General features: G+C 33.7%; 1 protein-coding gene across 1 annotated transcript in view; it reads left to right on the forward strand.

The window, feature by feature from the left end:
* The first annotated feature begins 911 nt into the window (after nucleotides 1-911).
* LOC147077878 (long-chain fatty acid transport protein 4-like) overlaps nucleotides 912-20,155 on the forward strand; it is a 41,764-nt gene continuing 22,520 nt past the window's right edge. The window contains exons 1-2 of the mRNA XM_085960910.1: nucleotides 912-1,285; nucleotides 10,048-10,274. Of these exons, the coding sequence (XP_085817036.1) occupies nucleotides 10,078-10,274 (197 nt within the window). The 5' untranslated portion in view covers nucleotides 912-1,285; nucleotides 10,048-10,077. The remainder of the gene's footprint in view (nucleotides 1,286-10,047; nucleotides 10,275-20,155) is intronic.

The raw sequence follows: 20,155 nt of genomic DNA on the forward strand, positions 1-20,155 counted from the left end.
CAGCACAGCGAAAAAATCAAACGTCATTGATTGATATAGTATCAAGGAACACAATCATAAGGAAACTGAGTTACCTTCTAGACGTGACTGCAAGAAGGTACGATTCTCAGGTGTGGAGAAATGTTGGATAAACACGTGTTAAAGAATATTATGTTATTTTCAATGTCTTTATGTCTGTACCTATCATAATATACATATAATATTATTAAAGTTTGTAACGTAAACGAAATACGCATTCAGTAAATTGCTCTAAGGCGCTGTATTTCTAGCGCCAAGGGCAATGACATTATTAATGGACGACGCACTCAATACAGTAGCTAACAAGTAAATTCGCGCATTCGCATGTATACGTAGACGTCGCAATTTCCATTATGCGATATCACGCATCGGGAATTTATAGCAATATGACCTTTATTGTAATGGCGTTAGAGCAGTGTTTCTAACGTCAATGGTCATTTGAGCGATCCCGTTCGAACCGAACCATTCGGCAGACCCAACTAAAAGCATCAGGAATTTATAGCAATATCACCTTTATTGTAATGGCGTTAGAACAGATTATGCCATTCGGCAGACCCGACAATAAAGTGAGTGTCATTTTCTTTTCCAGATGATTCGTCCATATTAATGTCATTGGCCAAGGGTATCTTATAGTATAATCACCTAGGTACTTTTCAATTTTCAAAATTAAAATAAAATATTCATTATTATGCTTGCAGGACTGTAGGTATAAGTCGGTAAGTATATTACATAAAATAGATATTGTGAAGGAACCGAACCACATTATTTGTTTCCCACTGGAACCATATTTTTTTTAAATGTGTGTTCCAACAGCTCTGCTTTGAATGGGCGTTCACAACTTCAAACTTCAAACAATAACAACACGACATGACACACTATCTCATTTTCTTTCTAGTTCAACGTTAGCATTTGTCGCGGATGCTCGCGTACATCTGCGATATGTGTATTTCAATGTTTTTATTTAAACGCTAGTATTATAAATCAATAACATTAGTAAATCATATAAGTATTATTATACTTGACTATATTATCAAGATTTCTATACAGAAAACTGTATAATTATCAATTTTCGACAGTCGTAATAGTTGGTGTTAATTTCTTACGCACGATAGAGGTTGGTTATGTGTTATGTATGTTGATAAAGAGATAACTAAAAAGCGCGCGTACTCGTAAAATAAAATTGTCGTTTGTAAAATAGAGAGCTTTTATCTCTCTCGCACGCGTGTGAATTGTACGATTCTGTGTATAGTGGTCTCATTTTAAAATTGTAAGTTGTAATTTGTATTTTTTTTCGTATCTATCTACGTTTCAATGGTGTCAGTTGACTTTTATTATCTCAATAATTTGTTTATTTGTTTACGGATGCAACACGTTTTTTATCGATTGCATTGTATAAATGTGGTGTTTTATGGACCGGTTATTCTCATGTTACGTAATTTAATTGGTAATTGATTACTTCCAGACTGCACTTAGGAATAATATGGTCTCAATTAATCAGAAATAGAGCAAAGTTTTCAAGCTAGTATGAAGGCGATGGGTGCATTTTGTATTCACAGATAAAGTAGTATGTTTTGTTAAATATAAAAAAAAAAATTCTAATTTAAAAATTATATTAATTTATAATTTCTTCACAAAGGGACTCGATCCCTCTTCTGTGAAATACTAAACGCCACCGCCCCCACACTACATGTAGGTAGGAAGGTACATTAAAACACAAAAAAAATCAACACAATAAAAATGGATTTCGCTAGATAACTATTATACTAGTTAAAAGTAAGCTACAGGGCTTGAAATGGACCGGAACGCCGTTCCGGTTCATGAAATCACCAAAATTATCAGTCCGTCTCGCGGAAAAAATAACTTGACCACCTGAGCCAGATGGGCCATTTATAACGAAAAAATCTAACGCTTATTTTTATAAAATATACATAAAATTGATAACTATGTTAATTTTTTCGAAAAATTAGTGACCGCTCTGGTTCGTAACATTTTTCACTTCGAGCGCTGAGTAAGCAGCGGCGCAGATGACGCAATGCATTCGTCAGATTATTTAAAAGAGGGCCTCAAAACAGTTAAAAACCTGTCACACAATAACCAATGCATAGTATGCGTATTTCTCACAAATGTAGTACATATTCAACATTGCCCAAAGTATCCCAAAATCCTCAAACACATGCGTACGTATTTTTATGAGTTGTTCAAATTCTGTCAGTGTGTAAGTGGTAAGACATAATATGTAGGTACTGTAAATATCACTGTTCTTTTATGGCTCAATCATTGTATGTAGGCATAGCCCCCACAAGGTGGGGCTGATAGGGTTGTAGCCTAGGGACCCGGGCTCAGGAAGGGCTCGGCGTGGCGAGTCGACCAGATAAGTGAGAACACAGATCACAAATTTTCTCTAATGGTAAAAAAGTTACTTCAATGATATTGATAATTAAAAATATTTGGTTATACGATGTAATTTTTAACTATGTGCCGATACTCGACAACTTCATAATCAAATGGATGTACATATTAAAAATACAAAATTCGCTAAAAATACACCTTAATTTTACCGCGTACGCTATTTGGAAAACGCTACTGCAGCGCGTCACACTGCCTTTACCCTTAGCGATAGGTAGGGGAACCTGCCAAACATCCTAGCCTGGGGGCCCGCTTCAGGATGTGGGGGGCATGTATGTAGGTATTGTAAAATGTAATGCATTCTGAAATCAGCACATAGGGGGCGGTGAAAATGAACTTAGTCAATACCTACTTGAAACCTTTAATTTAAATGTGTACTTAAGTATTTTTTTTTATCTATGGTAAGTAATAATATGTATAATGTTAACTACGAAATGATTTGCTAAAACAGGCTCCTGTAATATAGGTACATTTTGCCTGTGTCCGGGCATGCGGAATTCACGCGGAGGAATTCCACAGTGAGTCGCGTACGTCCGACGTACGCTTCGCAGCGTGTGTAAATGCACCATACAAATAACAGAATGTAGTTACCACCAGCGGCTTTTCATCTGTCTTTTAAAAGAAATAAACAGTACTTAAATGTATAAAACACTCCTATACCTATGTAAATATTATAGTTTTAATGTTTTTATATAGATGACCATGTTTTTTTTTTAAATTTCCGCTGCGGATGGAAAACACGTGCAGATGAATTCATTAACAAGCACAGCTTAGACATATTTGTGGAAACGTTTTTATTGTTTCATCAGGAGTAGCGACGCTTGGTGTAGCGTAAAGCTGTTTTAATCAAAGCGCGCAATTTTATTTCGATGTCGACTGTCCAAGCTACATTTAATTCTCCCAGGCGTTACTGTGCGTCGATTTTCAAAGAAATGGCTGTTCACGTGCATATAGGTATATCGACAAAAGTTGATAAACCAATATTTATAAATTAAAATACATTTATGTACCTATATTGGTCTATAGTAGGCTTGAGCTTTCGATAGTATATGTCTACGGCCTTGGTCGAGGTCGTGTCAATCCTCGGTCGGACCTAGGGAACACAAAGTCGGACCTCGCTTTTTAGCGGCATAATTATTATTGTGTGACCTAGAAATCTGCCATTTGGACGCTCATAAATCACAATTATAATATACAGGATGATTCCCTACTCACTACTGAGTACTGACTATATTATCTATATATCCTAGCTAGGCGTAGTGGTCGGCGAATCGCGACTCGCGAGCCGCAAACGAAACTGTGGGTAAGTACGCGCATGCATACAAAAATATATTGAATGTGAAAATGAAACGACCATATTTTTGTAATTATTAACGATTATTTTATTAAGGAAACAAACAGTTACATATTGATTATAAAAATTTAAAATATAATAATGAAAAGTTATTGCAACCAGCAAAGTTTCCATTTTATTATTTAATAAATTTGGACCGGTTTCGTCCGCCTCAAAGGGACATTTTAAAACTGAGAATTAATCAATAATACAATGCAGTTCCACCATGAATTTTATTGATAGTTAACACAATAAAAAAAAATAAAAAAAATGAGTTTACACACCAAGGTATGTTATCACACTTTCGGTACTACCTAATTAAAGTTTTACTAAAATCATCGAGCGGTTTACGCGTCGGCTTATAATGTTGTGGGTCCCAGATAATCCTGGGTCTGGCAAATACACATTTTATTGGTTTATTCAATTTATGTTTGGAGTCAGAGTATGGACCTGACAGGTTGAGCAAGTGGCTAACATCCATTTCTCGTGAAAACAAAAATCTGTAAATACAAACCTCTACTTTGTGGAGGCTTATGATCTTATTTGGATCGGACATGGCAGGGCTCGAAATGGACCGGTGCGCACCGAAGCGCCGTTCCTGTTCATGAAATCGGTAAAATTATCGCACCGTCTCATGGTAAAAATAATTTGACCGCCTGAGCTAGACCTAACACACATGAAACACATAAAATTTGATAACTATGTAAATATCTTCAGAAAACTGTCGAGCGCTCCGGTTCGTAAAGTTTTCCATTTCCACATGGTTAAAAAAATTGTAGCAACAGGTTTTATTTTAAGATCGCTCGAATAAAAAAAACGGGAAGAAAAGCTAAATAAGGACTAATATGTGGACTCTGTATTGTGTAGATTTTTTATGGCCTTTGAAATATTAAATTTGGATCTTCTGTTTCAAAAGTTTTCCGACCTCTGACCTGGGGCTACCAGACGCCGGATCTTCCCGGATATGTCGTCTTTGAACGAAAGCATTGCATTATAATTTTAATATTTTCGTTCATTTATATAATAATATGTACCTATATTCTTTCGTTTGTTCTCCATATTTTGTTATATTACATTTCCAACTCCAATGTCACACGACCCACTACCACACTTACTCTTAAAAATTTGGCGAGTCTCTTATTTATAACAAAAATAACAAAATTACTGTTTTACGAGTTAATCTTGTCTTGTTGTTATCAATACATACAAATATATCATAATACCGCAATAGAGTTCCTTAACCTTGATCAAATAAGATATCGCTCTTAAACGAATTCAGTAGATAAAAGATAAATTAATTATAATAACAGTGATTAGATAATACAAATCACGATTCGTTTGCGTCTAATCATTGAAGCAAGCAACATTCGTTTTTTGTTAAATTTATGCATTTATTTATTCATGTTTAATAAAAATGTAGAAATAAGTGTCGATCACTGATGATGACAATAATGCTGCCATCATTATAATATTATACTCGTACATACGTATCAATTTATTATTTAACCTTCTCCAACCAACAGACAATAATTATTATTGTCTCATAATCGTAATAGGTAAATTACATACGAATTACATTACAAATGCGGCCAAACTTTTAAATCAATTAATCGAATAATTTTAATACAGGTACCTACATTTATAGGTACAATATTATATAACATGCAGTTTTTTTAGTTTTGAATAATTAACCACGGCTGCACAGCATAGGCACAAATTATAATAATTAAAGCACCCGCACAAAGTCTAAGCTGGGTCGCACATCTAAACCCGTCCGACTTCAACACGTTGATTAATATGTCGATATGATTTTGTTGGGATTAACAAAATACACATAGGTAATTCAATAGGTATTCTTGAAATTTGATAAGCATTTCATGTAAGAAGTACTAATTAAATTCGTCGTAATTAAGTATCCTACTTAAGTCGTAATTAAGTAGCCCGGTAGCTTAATTGGAATAGCACACTGGTGCAAATCCAGTGGTTACAGGCTCCAGTCCTCTCGGTCTCGTATTTTTTTCTCTAAAAGATGTTTTCAAATTATGTATGTTCAATATAATAATATGTATTATGTTTCTATTATTGTGACCGTGTAAGACTGTAAGAGATGCTTCTAAACAGTGACGTCCCTAGACAAAATGCCGCCACTAGGCAGCGCCAGAATGCCGCCTCCTTTTTATATAGTATGTTTTATCACCCTTTCATGACTCCAATATCTAATAAATGTGTTTTATGGTTACATTATTAACAAAATATATACCACTAAAATCTAAAATATACAAATTTAATTTAGATTTAAAAAGCGAATAATTACGGTAATTATATTAGACACTTACTTACCCAAATCATTAGTCTGAGGTTCTATTTGGTTGATATTTATGACTCATTTGGTTTGTACCATTTAGCAATACACAGACAGCAAATTTATTATTTTCCTCACTATTTTACTATGCTATTATTGTACAACATGTAAACAAACTATTTATAGCTATTTCTATTTATACCTAATGATTCTCATTGATTTGCCGCCCTTCGAGTAACTGCCGCCCCCAAGCGACGCTCTATCTTCCTACCCCCACGGGACGTCACTGTTCCTAAACTTATCAGGTCAACAGCTCTGAAATCTCTATAATCGGCTGATAAAACTTTGTTTGCAAGGGTTGTAATATAACTTACTCTCAACTTTCTGATTGATTAGTCTCAATATCCAGTGACAGATTTACCGGTGATATATTGTGTGTGCGCATGAGTAGGGCCCCGTACTAACAAAGGGCCCATAATTAAAAAAGAATGCAATGATAAACATGAAAATATGAAAATAATAATATAATGGAAATTGTCAATGTAAATTGGGTTTAGAATTATTATCATCTCTGGAAAATGCAATGTCTTTAACAAAGTTTATAGATTATCTCGAATACTATCCAAAAGACAAACGTGCCAAAAAGATATAATACCCTAGACTTCAGAACCAATAGAAAAAATAAAGTAATAGGAAACAATCAACACGTTCTGTAACAAGGTCCCTCTATAGTCTATGATCTATCTATAGGGCTAACAAAAAAGAATCAATTTAATTGATATTGGTGGTATTCCATATAATAATCACAGTATGTGTTCTTGGTGTGTGCAGAAAAATGAGAACATTCAAAATTAATGAAACTAAAACGATATTAATTAAATAATTGCGCCGATTTAAGAAATACAAAAATGCGTGTTTTTATTATATTTATGGTAGTTAAATTTTGTTCAAAATATAAAATAAATACCTCTGTTTTTATATGGGAGGGGGGAAAGCTTAAATCCGCTCCTGTCAATATATCAGATATTATAATTAATGTCTGATTAAATTAAATTAAATTAAAATCTGTTAATACAAACCTCTACTCTGTGGAGGCCCATATGATCCTATTAGGATCGGACATGGTCGGAAAAAAATAATTGATGAGATCAGGGAACACAAAATTATCGAAACTAATAAAACAAAACATTAAAAGATTCCAATCTACGAAGAGAATTTTTTGCTCATTAATAAGTACGATAATAATCAAAATTAAGAAACAGTGTTTTTCATTAAAATTTACATCAAATTTGTTAATATTATATACGGAATATTATTTACGTGTTATGTTATCTCTGATTGTGATTACGTATTATAATAAATTATACCTGCATTCTGCATTGCTACCTGTTTTTAAACCTTTTGTGGTATTTTTCATATTTTAGTGGACTCTGATATTGTTTTTATGTTATTTTATCCGTTTCTTGATTTTTAAATAGGTACTTGACTGTTGTCAGCAGATTATGGAATTATGATAAGTATTACTTTGATAAAACTACTTGTTACGATGTTGTTAGTTTAATTTAATGCCATTTGAATTGAGTAAATTAATTTTACTATCCATGCTTAGTGTGTTTTGTTTTGTGGCAATAGTGCATTTTTATTTTTCGTAAAAATCGATGTTTTTTAGATTGAAAAAAAAACATTAAAACTACAATTAATTGACAAAAGCGACATGCTAGTTCCAAGAAAACTTATTAAACAACATTAAATCAATAATTTTGTTTCAAGAAATTACTTGGAACAATAAGTGTGTCTTGTAGTAAAACCCTTATTTTAGCCGTTTTTTCTTATTTGTCGCTTTCTCTTTGAAATACAAAAATATATTTTATTTTTCCCATTGTATTTTGATAGGTATTGATCGATTAAAATATGTTTAAAGCATTAATTTGATAATGAATTATAATGAATTTCTATGCCTCTCCCCCAATATCCAGTGCCGCATTTACACTTGCTGGAAGGAACCATGAGCCAATACGTATTTGGGCCCCCTATAACATCCAACTTGTTAAAACATTATTTAATTAAATAATATGTTTTTATTGTCGTACCTATTACTCTTATTATTTGCTCTCGAAATTACTTATAATTTCATAAAAATCGATTAAGTAATTAATTTATGAACTTTTTGACTGTTCAAAGACAACTTGAATTAATTCATAAAATTATACAAGCTCATCCACTAACTATATATCTAGCTAGATTCTCGGTATCAAATAATTTCTATATTATATTTTTGCGAAAATATCTACCTACTTAATGTCGAGGTTGGCGCGCAGGTAGCTGCTTCCTCTGCGTCAAGGTTTAGTTTATAGATGTTTTCAAATTATTTTTCTGGCTCCGGGCCCCTACAGTTTCGGGGCCCTGAGAAATAGCCCCTTTAGCGTTACGGTAAACCTGGCCCTGTTAATATCAATGCTTCGTATACGTATGACATCAAGTCATATAAATCAAAAGAGACACTGCTTATAAATATTTTGTAGTTTAAAGTTTTATCCTATCAAACTGGTCTTGTAATAAAACTATTTGTGGAAAAAGCACAAAAAACGAATAAATTATAACTGAGATGGTGTTTTTTTTATATTAACATGTCTTTCCATAAAGCAGGTATTAACAGTATAAAAAAATAATTTAAATGTTAAACTATGCTAAATTGTATGTTTTGGGTTGGTCAGAGATAATTATTTTTCATCGACTATCTTGCAAAAATAAACACAATAATTACCAAAGATCATTACGTAGTTTTAGATATTACGTCTGACCAAAAAAAAAATAACAAAAAAAAATGTATCCTTGAGTCTTAATAACGTAACAGTGCATAATGACAATATTCGCATAACAGAAGTTGCAATAGTCAAAATATACAAATTAGGATTATACTAATAATAAATTGATACTGGGTCCACTTTTATCGTCAGGTTTTTAATCTATTCTCTAAACAAACTAAACTAATAGACTAATAAAAATGAAAGACGTTTTCTGGTAATTGTGAAGTGAACAATGACGAAAATGCTTCGTTTGAAGAGCTCGAAATATCGTTTGAATAAATATGGTATAATGACCATGGCTCTAGCCTGGCGGCTCGACCAGCTAAGTGTGTTAAACACACAAAAATCCTTCAAAAGTTGCAATAAGTATGTGATTGTGCGACGCAATTTGATGTGGTACCTATTATGAATTATGATGATTGATATAATTCAGATGTAGAATTTTATTTTATATTTTGTTAGTGTGTAATATGGCAAGGGGTCCCATATTACTTGGCTACCATAAAATGAGGAGGCGATCAGTGCTTCATATGATGCCGAGTCGCAGAGAGCTCAATAATTCAAATGGATTTATTTAAACACTAAAAAAAATCACAAAAATACCCTAAATTTTACCTCGCGAAATCATTGGGTTCCACAGAATACCATTCGGGCTCAATCTGAACTAGATGGACCATACAATACAAAATCTATCATACCTACTTCTTTTTATGAAATATACATAAAATTAGATTATGTTCATGTTTTCGGAAAATTATCAAGCGCTTCGGTTCGTAAAATTTTCTATTTCGGGCGCTGTCCTTTACCTTAGCTATGGATAGGGGGGGCGCCAAAGATCGTAGCCTGGGGGGCACTTGAGGATCTTGGGCTCATGATAATGGCTATTGATGATCCGGTGTGTTCGAAAGAGCATATTATTATCTTGAAAAATAAATAAAATCTGCCCTAATATTATTAATAGTTTTTTTTTCCTTTTACGCTAAACCACCCGCGTATAAAAAATACCATGTACACGACAACAGAAAATTTTGGACCGGTTGCTTGGAATATAAGAAAATACTCTAAAGGGGTGCTCGCACGTTATAAGTTAGAGAAACACTGTGACTGAAAAATTCGGTTCTATAACATAAAAAAATATACAATATTGAATTTATTACAAATTAGTATTTCTGTTTTAGCAGGTGTCCATGGGTGTATGAACAAAACGCAAAATGGAGACATTCGATACTCTGGAAGGGGGGAAAAGCTTTGCTAAGGCGGGAGTCGCGGCCGTCTTGCTGGTGCTGGTAATCTCCCCAATCGGCGTAGTCTTCAAGGGGTTGGCCCTCATCTTAGCCGGATTTTTGGTGACAGGAAACCGGCCATACTGGATAAGCATTATTGTGATAACTATGCCCAGGGATATACGGTAGGCTTTTTTGTCAATTGTATTTCATATAAAAATAAGGTTGTTGTCTGTAACACATTTTGAAAATATCATATATAGGTATTGGATTTTTTTTAGGCTATATTTGGTTAGGTTATCATTCTTGAATTCATGAATTTTGCCGAAATCGGCTATGAATATTGCCGCTGTTCTCGCCTGGCTTACAGCAAACAGACTTGTGCAAAAAATAATAGTAATTTTCGTCGGAGTGTTGACTGAGTTAAATTTAATACCCACCTATTTAAATTACACTTAACACCATCTACATAATAATTACAAAACAATTAAATTTGTTTGACTTGACTCAATATAATTTAATTCCATAGTTATCTTATCTCACTAATACTTTGAATATCTAATAAGAAGGTATATAGATAATTAATGCACTTGTAATGCACCTAATAGGAATATTAACATAACCAGTATTGGACAATAAAAGCAATAATTGATGTTACAGTTTATTTGAAAATTGTGTAGGTACCTACACTGTACAGGCAGTAGCGAAACTTTCTTTTAATACAATACCAATATCAGACATTCTTTCAAAATCATGGCCTTGGTTACAAAATCATAACTCATCTAACATGACATAGGGAAATAATAGTATTACTTGGACGCTGATAATTAATCATTTATTTATTAAATAATTAGACATTATAGTAACGCCAGATAACACTAAGCAAATAACTGTTTTTTGGCATAATAAATGCGATTTAACCCAACAGTTTCAGTCATGGTCCCCACAAGGGGGGGCTGACAGGGCTCAGAAGGGGCCCGGCGTGGTGAGTCGACCAGATATGTGAGAAAAACACACATTACAAATATGCTTCAATAGTGAAAAAATCGCCTGTGGCGCTATTTTACTTCAATAGTGTTATTATATTAAAATATACCTATGGTTGTGTGATGCAATTTTTCATTGTGTCTCGATACTCGGCAACCCCATAATTTAAATGGATGTATTAAAAAAATACACCCTAATTTTACTGAATACACCATTTAGAAAACACTACTATAAAGCGTCACACCGACTTTACCCTTAGCGATAGATAGGGGGGGGGGCGCCAAAGATCCTAGCCTGGGGGGCCGCTTCAGGATGTGGGGGCCATGGTTTTAGTAGAAACCGATTATACCTATTCAGTTTATTTTAATGTAGGTATAATCTTTTGATTTTTTTCCATAGTGCATTAGCTATTTTATGTAAGTATATTATATTAGTTACGATTACAGACGAATAATTTCATAAAATTTATAGATCGCTGATTTCGCGCGTTGCATTTTCATTGCGAATAACTGTTTATTTTGCGGTATTTGTTTTCCATGAAGGAGATGAGGCGGTCGCTTCTAGACGTTGCCATAGAGACATCTTGAGAAATTAATTTTTCAAAATTTCGAGAATTCTCATTTCTCGCAAAACCATCTATGAGATTCTCGCCGTAATATATCTATCGACGTTCCACTGATTGGTACACAACAGGCACAACAAAGAAATAAAGACGCCGTCTAAAAATATGTAGCGGCAGCGTGGAAAGGCGATTTTACTCATGCATACGAATGACGTAGGCCTTTAAGGAAACTGAAATTTTTGCCTCGCAATCACTTCACGTACTATACCAGCGCGTGGCAGGTTTACTGCGGAAGAAGTATTTTCGTTCGGTTTTTATTAGTTTTTTATTAGTTCAAATCTCAGAGCAACAATACTAAAAAGAGGGGGTATTATCTGGCTATACGAAGCCGTTTTATTAGCATATGGCTCACAGTAGAATCTCGATTTTATTATCATTAACTTACCTATTAAACAGTATACCATCATTCGTCTTGCTTCCAGTACGGCTACCAAATTTAAACACAGCACAGTTAATCATCTTTTTTTTTAATTAAATAAAAATGTTGACCTGTAACTTAATATTTCGAAAAAAAACTGTATATTTCAGCAACACGGACTTCCGGTTTAGCTCTAAGGTAAAGTCAAACCAATATTTACCGGCTACACTTCTAACTACTCTAAGTCGATTATTCATATACCTTCTATCTTACTCCAACCAATATTGAGATGTTACGCATGCCGAATGCTTTCTCACTCACACTTATGGTTAGTTTGTGTTCATGCCTTGTTTCAAATAGTTCAATAGGGATCGAATTAATAGCCACGTAAACATATTATTGTGATGGGTTAGTAGTTATAAGTTTATCCGAGCACATTGATACAATTATTAATATTAATGTATTGCTGTTTTTTTTTTGTATAAAAATAAACATGTCAGACCGTCGTGAATGTAGTTAGCTAATGACATTAGTGGTCCTCGAGGGAATACAAGGGGTCGTTGGCTATAATAAAATAAATAAAATACGTGACCTGGGTGTCATAATGGATAATAAGATGAATTTTAACGTACATATCAATGAAACTATCAATAAAGCATTAAAATTACTAGGTTTTATTCTTCGAATCTCTAAACCATTCAGATCACCTGATGTTCTGAAGGTACTTTACTTCTCATATGTACTTTCTATATCTGATCAATATTTTCTTTTTAAAATTATCAATGGTTTTGTTGACTCGCTAAACTTACTCGAAAGGGTGGGTTTCTATTGTCCATCAAGATTTACGCGAAACCAAACATTGTACAATGTCAGTCGTAGCGTTTCTAATTATGCACAAAACTCTTATTCGGCGTTCTTGTTTATTATATTTCTCCACCGTTGATCCTTTTAATAATTCACCTATGTCATTTAAACGCGCTCTCTCCAAAATGTTGTATAAATAGATATATATACTTATACTTATATATATATATATATATTTTTGTAAGTATATAATTTAATTATTCATTATTCTTCCTCATTTTTCTCATGTAATTTCTTTATATTTATGTTATTCTTACTCTCTATCTTGTTAGGTTTAACTATATTATAATGTATACATGGAAACTTTGCTGGTTGCAATAACCTTTCATTATTATATTTTAAATTTATGTAATCAATATGTAACTGTTTGTTTCCTTAATAAATAAAAATAAAAATAAAAAAAATAATCTGTGATATAGTTTGGGAAAACATATATCCTTATATCACCACTGAACCAAGAGAGTTCATAAGATTCAAATTCTAGATTACCTTTCGCTTCTTCCCTATGCTATGACGGGTCATATCCACCGACCATTGATGTTATCAATGCCACCGACCGACATTTGACATTTATATGACGCCGATCATCTTGCCAGACTGCGATCATAGTTCATCCCGAAATAGCCGGAAGCACTAATGAATTACACTATTGGTTCTCTTAGACAGACCTGTGGGTCTATTCTATACTTATTGAACACTAAATTAATAAATAGTATCAAACTTAGGGTAGGTTTGTATCAAAATATTAGCACTTATTGTAACAATTACACGAAGCTGGTTTTTATTGTTGCAATAAGTGCGATATTTTAACAGCACATATCTTGCTGCTGTTAAAATATCGCACTTAATGCAACAATAAAAACCAGCTTCGTGTAATTGTTACAATAAGTGCTAATATTTTGATACAAACCTACCCTAAGTTTGATACTATTTATCACTTTATCACTTTAGCGGTCGATAAGCATAGAATAGACCCACATGACCAACCATTATTTGTGATTTCGGGTTATAATTACTCCTATCTATGATAAAGGTGTCGCGGTAAGGTTGTCAACTTTTTTCTGAGACAATTCTGGGACAAGTGTAAAATAATAAAAAATATATAGAACGCTTTCCTCTTTTTTTGGATTCAAAGTTTTCTTCAGGCTAAGGGTAATGGCATATATTATGGCGTCACACTCTAGGGGGGGGGTCAGAGAAAATATGACGTCACAAAGTAAACAAAAAATATAAAAGGATATGAAAACAAGAAGAGGTTTGAAGGATAAATATATAAAAAAAAAAAAAGCCAAAGGCGTGTGACGTCATATTATGTGTACGGCTCCTTAACTATGTTATTTCATATTTAATTTCCTTCCAAATTCATCTAGGGGTCAGTTTTCTGACGTTGTTTTAGCCTTTCTTACCTATCAAGAATTTCCCACTCTTGCCAGGTGATACTTACGTATCGGTTCGGAAAACGGATCGATGTCCTTTAAAACTCCGGGATATTAACGTTTGTGGGTCACCTGGAATTCGCAACAGGGATAAACTGCAACGGTTGGTAACCTACCTTTTTAAAGTTTTTTTATAACCCAATCTCGATTTCTTTTAGTGTAGAAAACATATTGGTCGTCATTATTTAATTAAACCAATTTGAAAGAAAACGATTTATTTTTAATTAACCTATATTAATGATTCTGGAATAATTACAAACACAACAATATTGGTTGTCATTATTTAATTAAATAATTTGAAAGAAAACGATTTATTTTTAATTAAACCTATATTAATATTTCTGGAACAATTACAAACACACACAGGATTAATTGGAAATAGTCTTAGGGCAGCAGGTTCGCGGGCAACAGGGTAGGTACCCATAAAATTATTATTTAGCGAAATTCCTTTTTCTACAAAACGAAGAAAATATCTTACTATATCGTATCGTCTGGAAAAGGTAAATATAAGCAGACGCCAAAGTGGGTGAATCGAATAAGATTATTCTGTTCCGTTTATTATACTATGCTTAAACTGAGTGTTTTATTTCTAGTTGTACGAGTCTGTAATAATATAGATTCTTTACGAACGTTGGATAAAGCACTTATTATGAAAACAGTATCCAATGACATTATTCCACCAACTCTTACGACGAATGTTCAACATTTTCTTAAAAAAAATAATTCATTAAATTAATTCTTACCTGTATGGTCTATGTTCACAATAACACCCCGTTTACACGTGCATGGATTTACTGCTGACAGTGCGTATTATCGCGAACATAACAAGAAAATGTACTTACATGTAAACATGTATTATCCTGCAGTTGCAAGCTTGCATGCATGAATCAAAAAAGTTCGGAAGCTTATGAATTTGCATGCGACAGTTGGGATTTTATCGATCTGCGCTTGCGCAGTAGAACGATAGTGGCGAACCTGCCGGCAAAAAAACGAACTACTCCGCGGAGACTCATTTTGAGTTTAACCGATTTTTACGAAGTGTCAAATTACTTACCATAAAATGACAACATCTCGTCTTGCATACTCTTGAAGAATGTGATTGGAGAGTCAGTCAGTACTTTTACGTGCAAACAATTATTGTCACGATAGTTTAAAATATACACTATTGCTGCCAGTAAATCCATACACGTGTACAGGCGCTGTACAGCTTTATACCCCCTTTACTCGTGAATGGATTTACTGTTGACAGTAAGAAAATTTAAGGGTAAACATGTATTATTCTGCAGTTGGCAAGATTGCATGCATGAATCTAGAAAGTTTGGAAGCTGAATTTTCATGCGACAGCGATTTGTTTCGATCTGCGCCTGCGCAGTAGAACGATATTGGCGAACCTGCCGGCAGAAAAACGAACTACGAACAAATTTTCAGATTGACTGATTTGTCAAAAAGTACGAAAGAGTACCATAAAATGATAACATCGCGTTTCGCTCACTCTTGAGGAATGAGATTGGAGAGACAGTCAGCACTATGTGTACACAGTAAGTTATTGTCACGATAGTGTAAAATATGCACTATTGGTGTCAGTAAATCCATGCACGTATACAGGCGCTATTAGTCTCCAAGCATGAAGACATGAAGTGTAGGTACCTAATGTCGTTTTTCTGTATTTTTCAAGCATCATGATCACGCGTCGCCATGATTTACCCTATCCCATGTTCTAATTTTTGAAACTCATCTATAAAAGAGAGTAAAGGAAAATAAAAATTGTGTGCATACCTATATTCGATTGTTGTTGGTCTACCTACCACGTGACTCAAATTATTTGTGCACGTGTAGTTGAGTTAGTAATACATAATTTCTTGAAAAATAATTGTAAGCAGAGAGACACGACGAGGTTATTTCGTGTTGAGTGTATATTTAATAATTAACAGCAACAAAAATTAACCTTAAATTTTTCCAATATGGTAAGTCCGTAGACGGTTCATTTAGAATTTAGATAGAGATTTAACTTTATTTATTGAAATTTAAACAACATCAAATAAAATTTAAAATATAGAGAAAAAAATAATGAGCTTCGGTTCAATCCAGGGCTCGAAATGAACCAAAGCGTACCGGAACGCAGTTCCGGTTCATGGAATCCCCGAGACTTTCGTTCCTCTTGTGAAAAAAAAATATTGCGTTCTGGTTCGTAAATTATTATTCAGCAAATAAATTCACTGACTTTTATATATTATTCATTTATTTTTGTATACTTACTATACTTACACAAAATTAGATAAATTTGTTAATATTTTCTAAAAATTATCGAGCGCTCTGGTCCGTAAAAATTTACATTTTGAGCACTAGTTTGATCAAATCAATAGTCGGAACCTCAATTCTGGGGTTCGATTTCGCTTCTTTAAAAAAACAAATAGTCTATGTGTCTAATATAGTAAAATTAATGTAAATAACCAAAACGTAGGTACGAATATGTATTATGTAGGTACTATTATTTTCAATGTATCCTTACCAGGGCATTTATAGACACCACGATTTGTAAGTATTCAAATTGAAATCGCCTAAGAACTATTTGGAGCAAAATAACACAATAGCTTATTGCATGTATAAATAGGGATTTAAGACATGTCAACAATATATTATTTTTACCATGCATCTGACAAAAATTTTCGGACGTGCTCAGAGTGGGTCAAAATTGAGCTTTTTTTCTATTTTCAAAGCATGATCCTGGACATACCTTAAATGTTGTAGATAATCTATTTATATAATTTTGAAGCCTAATTATCCTATATAATTATTTTAAACATTTGATGACTGCATAAATTATTTTTATTACATAAAATAGTATTCTTTTAAACCTCTCGCTCACCGTTAAAAAATCGGTTAGGTACATGTTCAAACACGCGCGTTAACAGCATGTCCCCCCTTAAATGTGACGCATTTTTTTATTTCTTCCACGAAATTGAGCGATAGATAGTCTCTAGGATTTCACGAACCGAATCGTTGTAATCTGGTCATTTCTAGCCCTGGACCGTTTAGTGGTCTATCGGGTGACATGGTATGGCGACCGTTCAACAGTCTGTAAATAGTAAATCTATATCGCAACATGAACTTTTCTACGATAGTTGGAGAAGTCTTGTTTTAACGCGTGCTGGCCTCGTGTATGTACACACACAATAGCAATCCTACGGTAAAACAGTGTGCAAAATGCGAATCATAAATAACTTAGGTATATACTGGAATACCAGATGTAATTAATTCATTATACGTAATTGAAATATACCTACTATAACATCACCTCAGTTGTATGCCATGGTCAGTATTGTCAACCGCTGTTGACAAAAATATGTAAAATTGTGTCGTATTGGGAATTCAAGAGAATAGGCTAATTGACAGAATATGAAAAAAATAGATTAATTTTGTTCAAAAATACATTGAAACTAGCATATACTAAGTAGCAAATATTGCTTCATAAGTTCATACTATAATAATAATAGGTACGAAGTATGCTATAGGTACATACCCATCGTGTGCTACATTTACTTTATTGTGGATAATATCGTCACTATTCTGGCAGAAGACACTAATTCGAAAAATGACATATTGAGTTACCAAAATGTTCCTTATTTCAAACTTTACCGTCTGGAAACCTTCTTAATAAATATACAGTCTTTATTTTAAAGTTATCACTTTACGATTACTTAATAAACTCACATGCTAGACCATTTCAAACATTTTAACAACTTCAAAGTCAAATTACTCAAAACTAGTATTCTCCAGTTAGTGTGTTCTGCCAGAACAGAGACGATATATAATATAATACAACATGCAACAGGCTATCATCTATATACTAATCATATTCTTGTCATTTTATGAGAAATTTCAAGATGTTTGCGGTGTCACAAACGCTCGGTTTATCGCCATTACGCCAGATGCGTATTTTGCATTCCTATTAAATCCCTAATAAATGCTATTTAATTAGTTGTAGTAATTATAAAAGCAGGCGGTCAATAATATTGTTAAATGATTCTAATTAGTGTATAAAGATCAAAAGGAGTTTGTAAACAGAACAGAAATTAATAGTGGACGTTATACAATGCGTCAAGATATGGAAGTAGAGATGAGCAGGGCACGTTACTCAAAGAACAGATCATCTGGATTCTGGACAGATGACAGTAGGTAGTGGTAAAGTAGTTACATTTTTTTGTCGTGACGTTTTGACGTTTCAGCGGATGAGCGGGGCGTGGGAAAATTATTCAAATCATAATTTTCACTTTTCATTATCATCACTTTTTGCCACCTGAAACGACGTCTCAAATTTAATGAGTAAATGTAGCTACTCTACCCAAGATAATAATAATATTTAATTTGATTAATGCGTCAATGACATTGAGCTACTATACGAGCTGCTTGTTGGCGAATTTACAATCTGCCTGTAAAGTCGCCCAGTGTCATCATCAAACAAGCTAACAAGCAGATTGTAAACAATCTACCGAGAAAAGTTGAAAGCCGGTCAACTTTATACGCTACACGCCGGTGTGTGGGCCTACTGCGTTTGCGCAGTAGAGCGTAGTAGCGATCTCCCGGAAAAAAACTAACTACGTTCTGTCAAAATAGTCGCTAGCTTGTTGGTTTCTCAGCGAATGGAAAGTTTTGTGTGTCATCATCACAATCGCAGTAGCTGAATCGCCTGCTTTTAAATTCGCCAACAAACAGCTTGTAAAGTAGCTCAATGTCATTGACGCTTTACCGATTTTTTTATTACATTTTAACTCTCCCCTGTATAAAAAGGTGAAATATCTGATACGAGGTGTCAATGTTAGACCGTCGATATATTAAAATACCTGTCAAATTTAATGGAAGTACGTCGCAATAAAAGAAGCACCGAATCAGAGTGGTAATAGCAAGGAGATACCTTCATCCAGCATTTGATTTAGAGTGGCTGAAGTGATGAAAATAAATTAGTTTTGTAATCTGAGGATCCCATTTGATTTGGTGAGCTTAACTTCAACGGATTCAACATGGTGGATTCCTACGTCGTCCTCTATAATTTTGAATGTCGAGTTTATAGCCAATTACCTAAGTTACACCAGCGATATTTTTTCTTTTTATCCATTCTTATAATAATAAACGCAGTAACTATAAAATAATGGTAAACACCATCGTCATTGTTCATCTGCATAGGAACACCTGGATAAGTCTGAAAGACGTCAGATACACGCCCCGCATACTCCACACATTGACAACGATGCGAAAAGTAAGATTTGAAAAAGTGATACCTAAAATTTATAGATCCACCTACTGCACATATTTTGTTAATGAGAAATACACGGTCAAAAGCCTTTGACATATCTGTATAAATTGCCCCATAATAAATTATGCCCCAGTTATATTATAATAATGATCCCCAGGATGGCTGAGCGGTTAGATAATAATTAATGTGTGGTAACATATCCGCTTATAATTTCGTAGATCCCAGGTTCGAATCCTGGGTATGACAAATACCTACACATATTGTTTTTCAATTTTTGTTTGGAGTCAGAGTATGGACCTAATAGGTTGAGCAAGTGGCTAATATCCATTTCTCGTAAATGGAAAAATATTTTAACACAAACCTCCACTCTGTGGAGGCCCATATTTTGATCTTATTATATTCGCCTATGGCCTATACTTTCTCAATCATTTGATGTATTTTACATTAATATAATATGTTATTCCATGCATAGAGCCCCTCTATGCGTGATATACATGGCATATAAATATTTGTCATGGTCAAAGAAAAGAAAAAAAGAATTATAATAT

Source organism: Rhyacophila brunnea, unplaced genomic scaffold (assembly GCF_057557595.1).
Source record: "Rhyacophila brunnea isolate RB1 unplaced genomic scaffold, BYU_Rbru_1.0 scaffold_12, whole genome shotgun sequence".
NCBI classification, from domain to species: domain Eukaryota; kingdom Metazoa; phylum Arthropoda; class Insecta; order Trichoptera; family Rhyacophilidae; genus Rhyacophila; species Rhyacophila brunnea.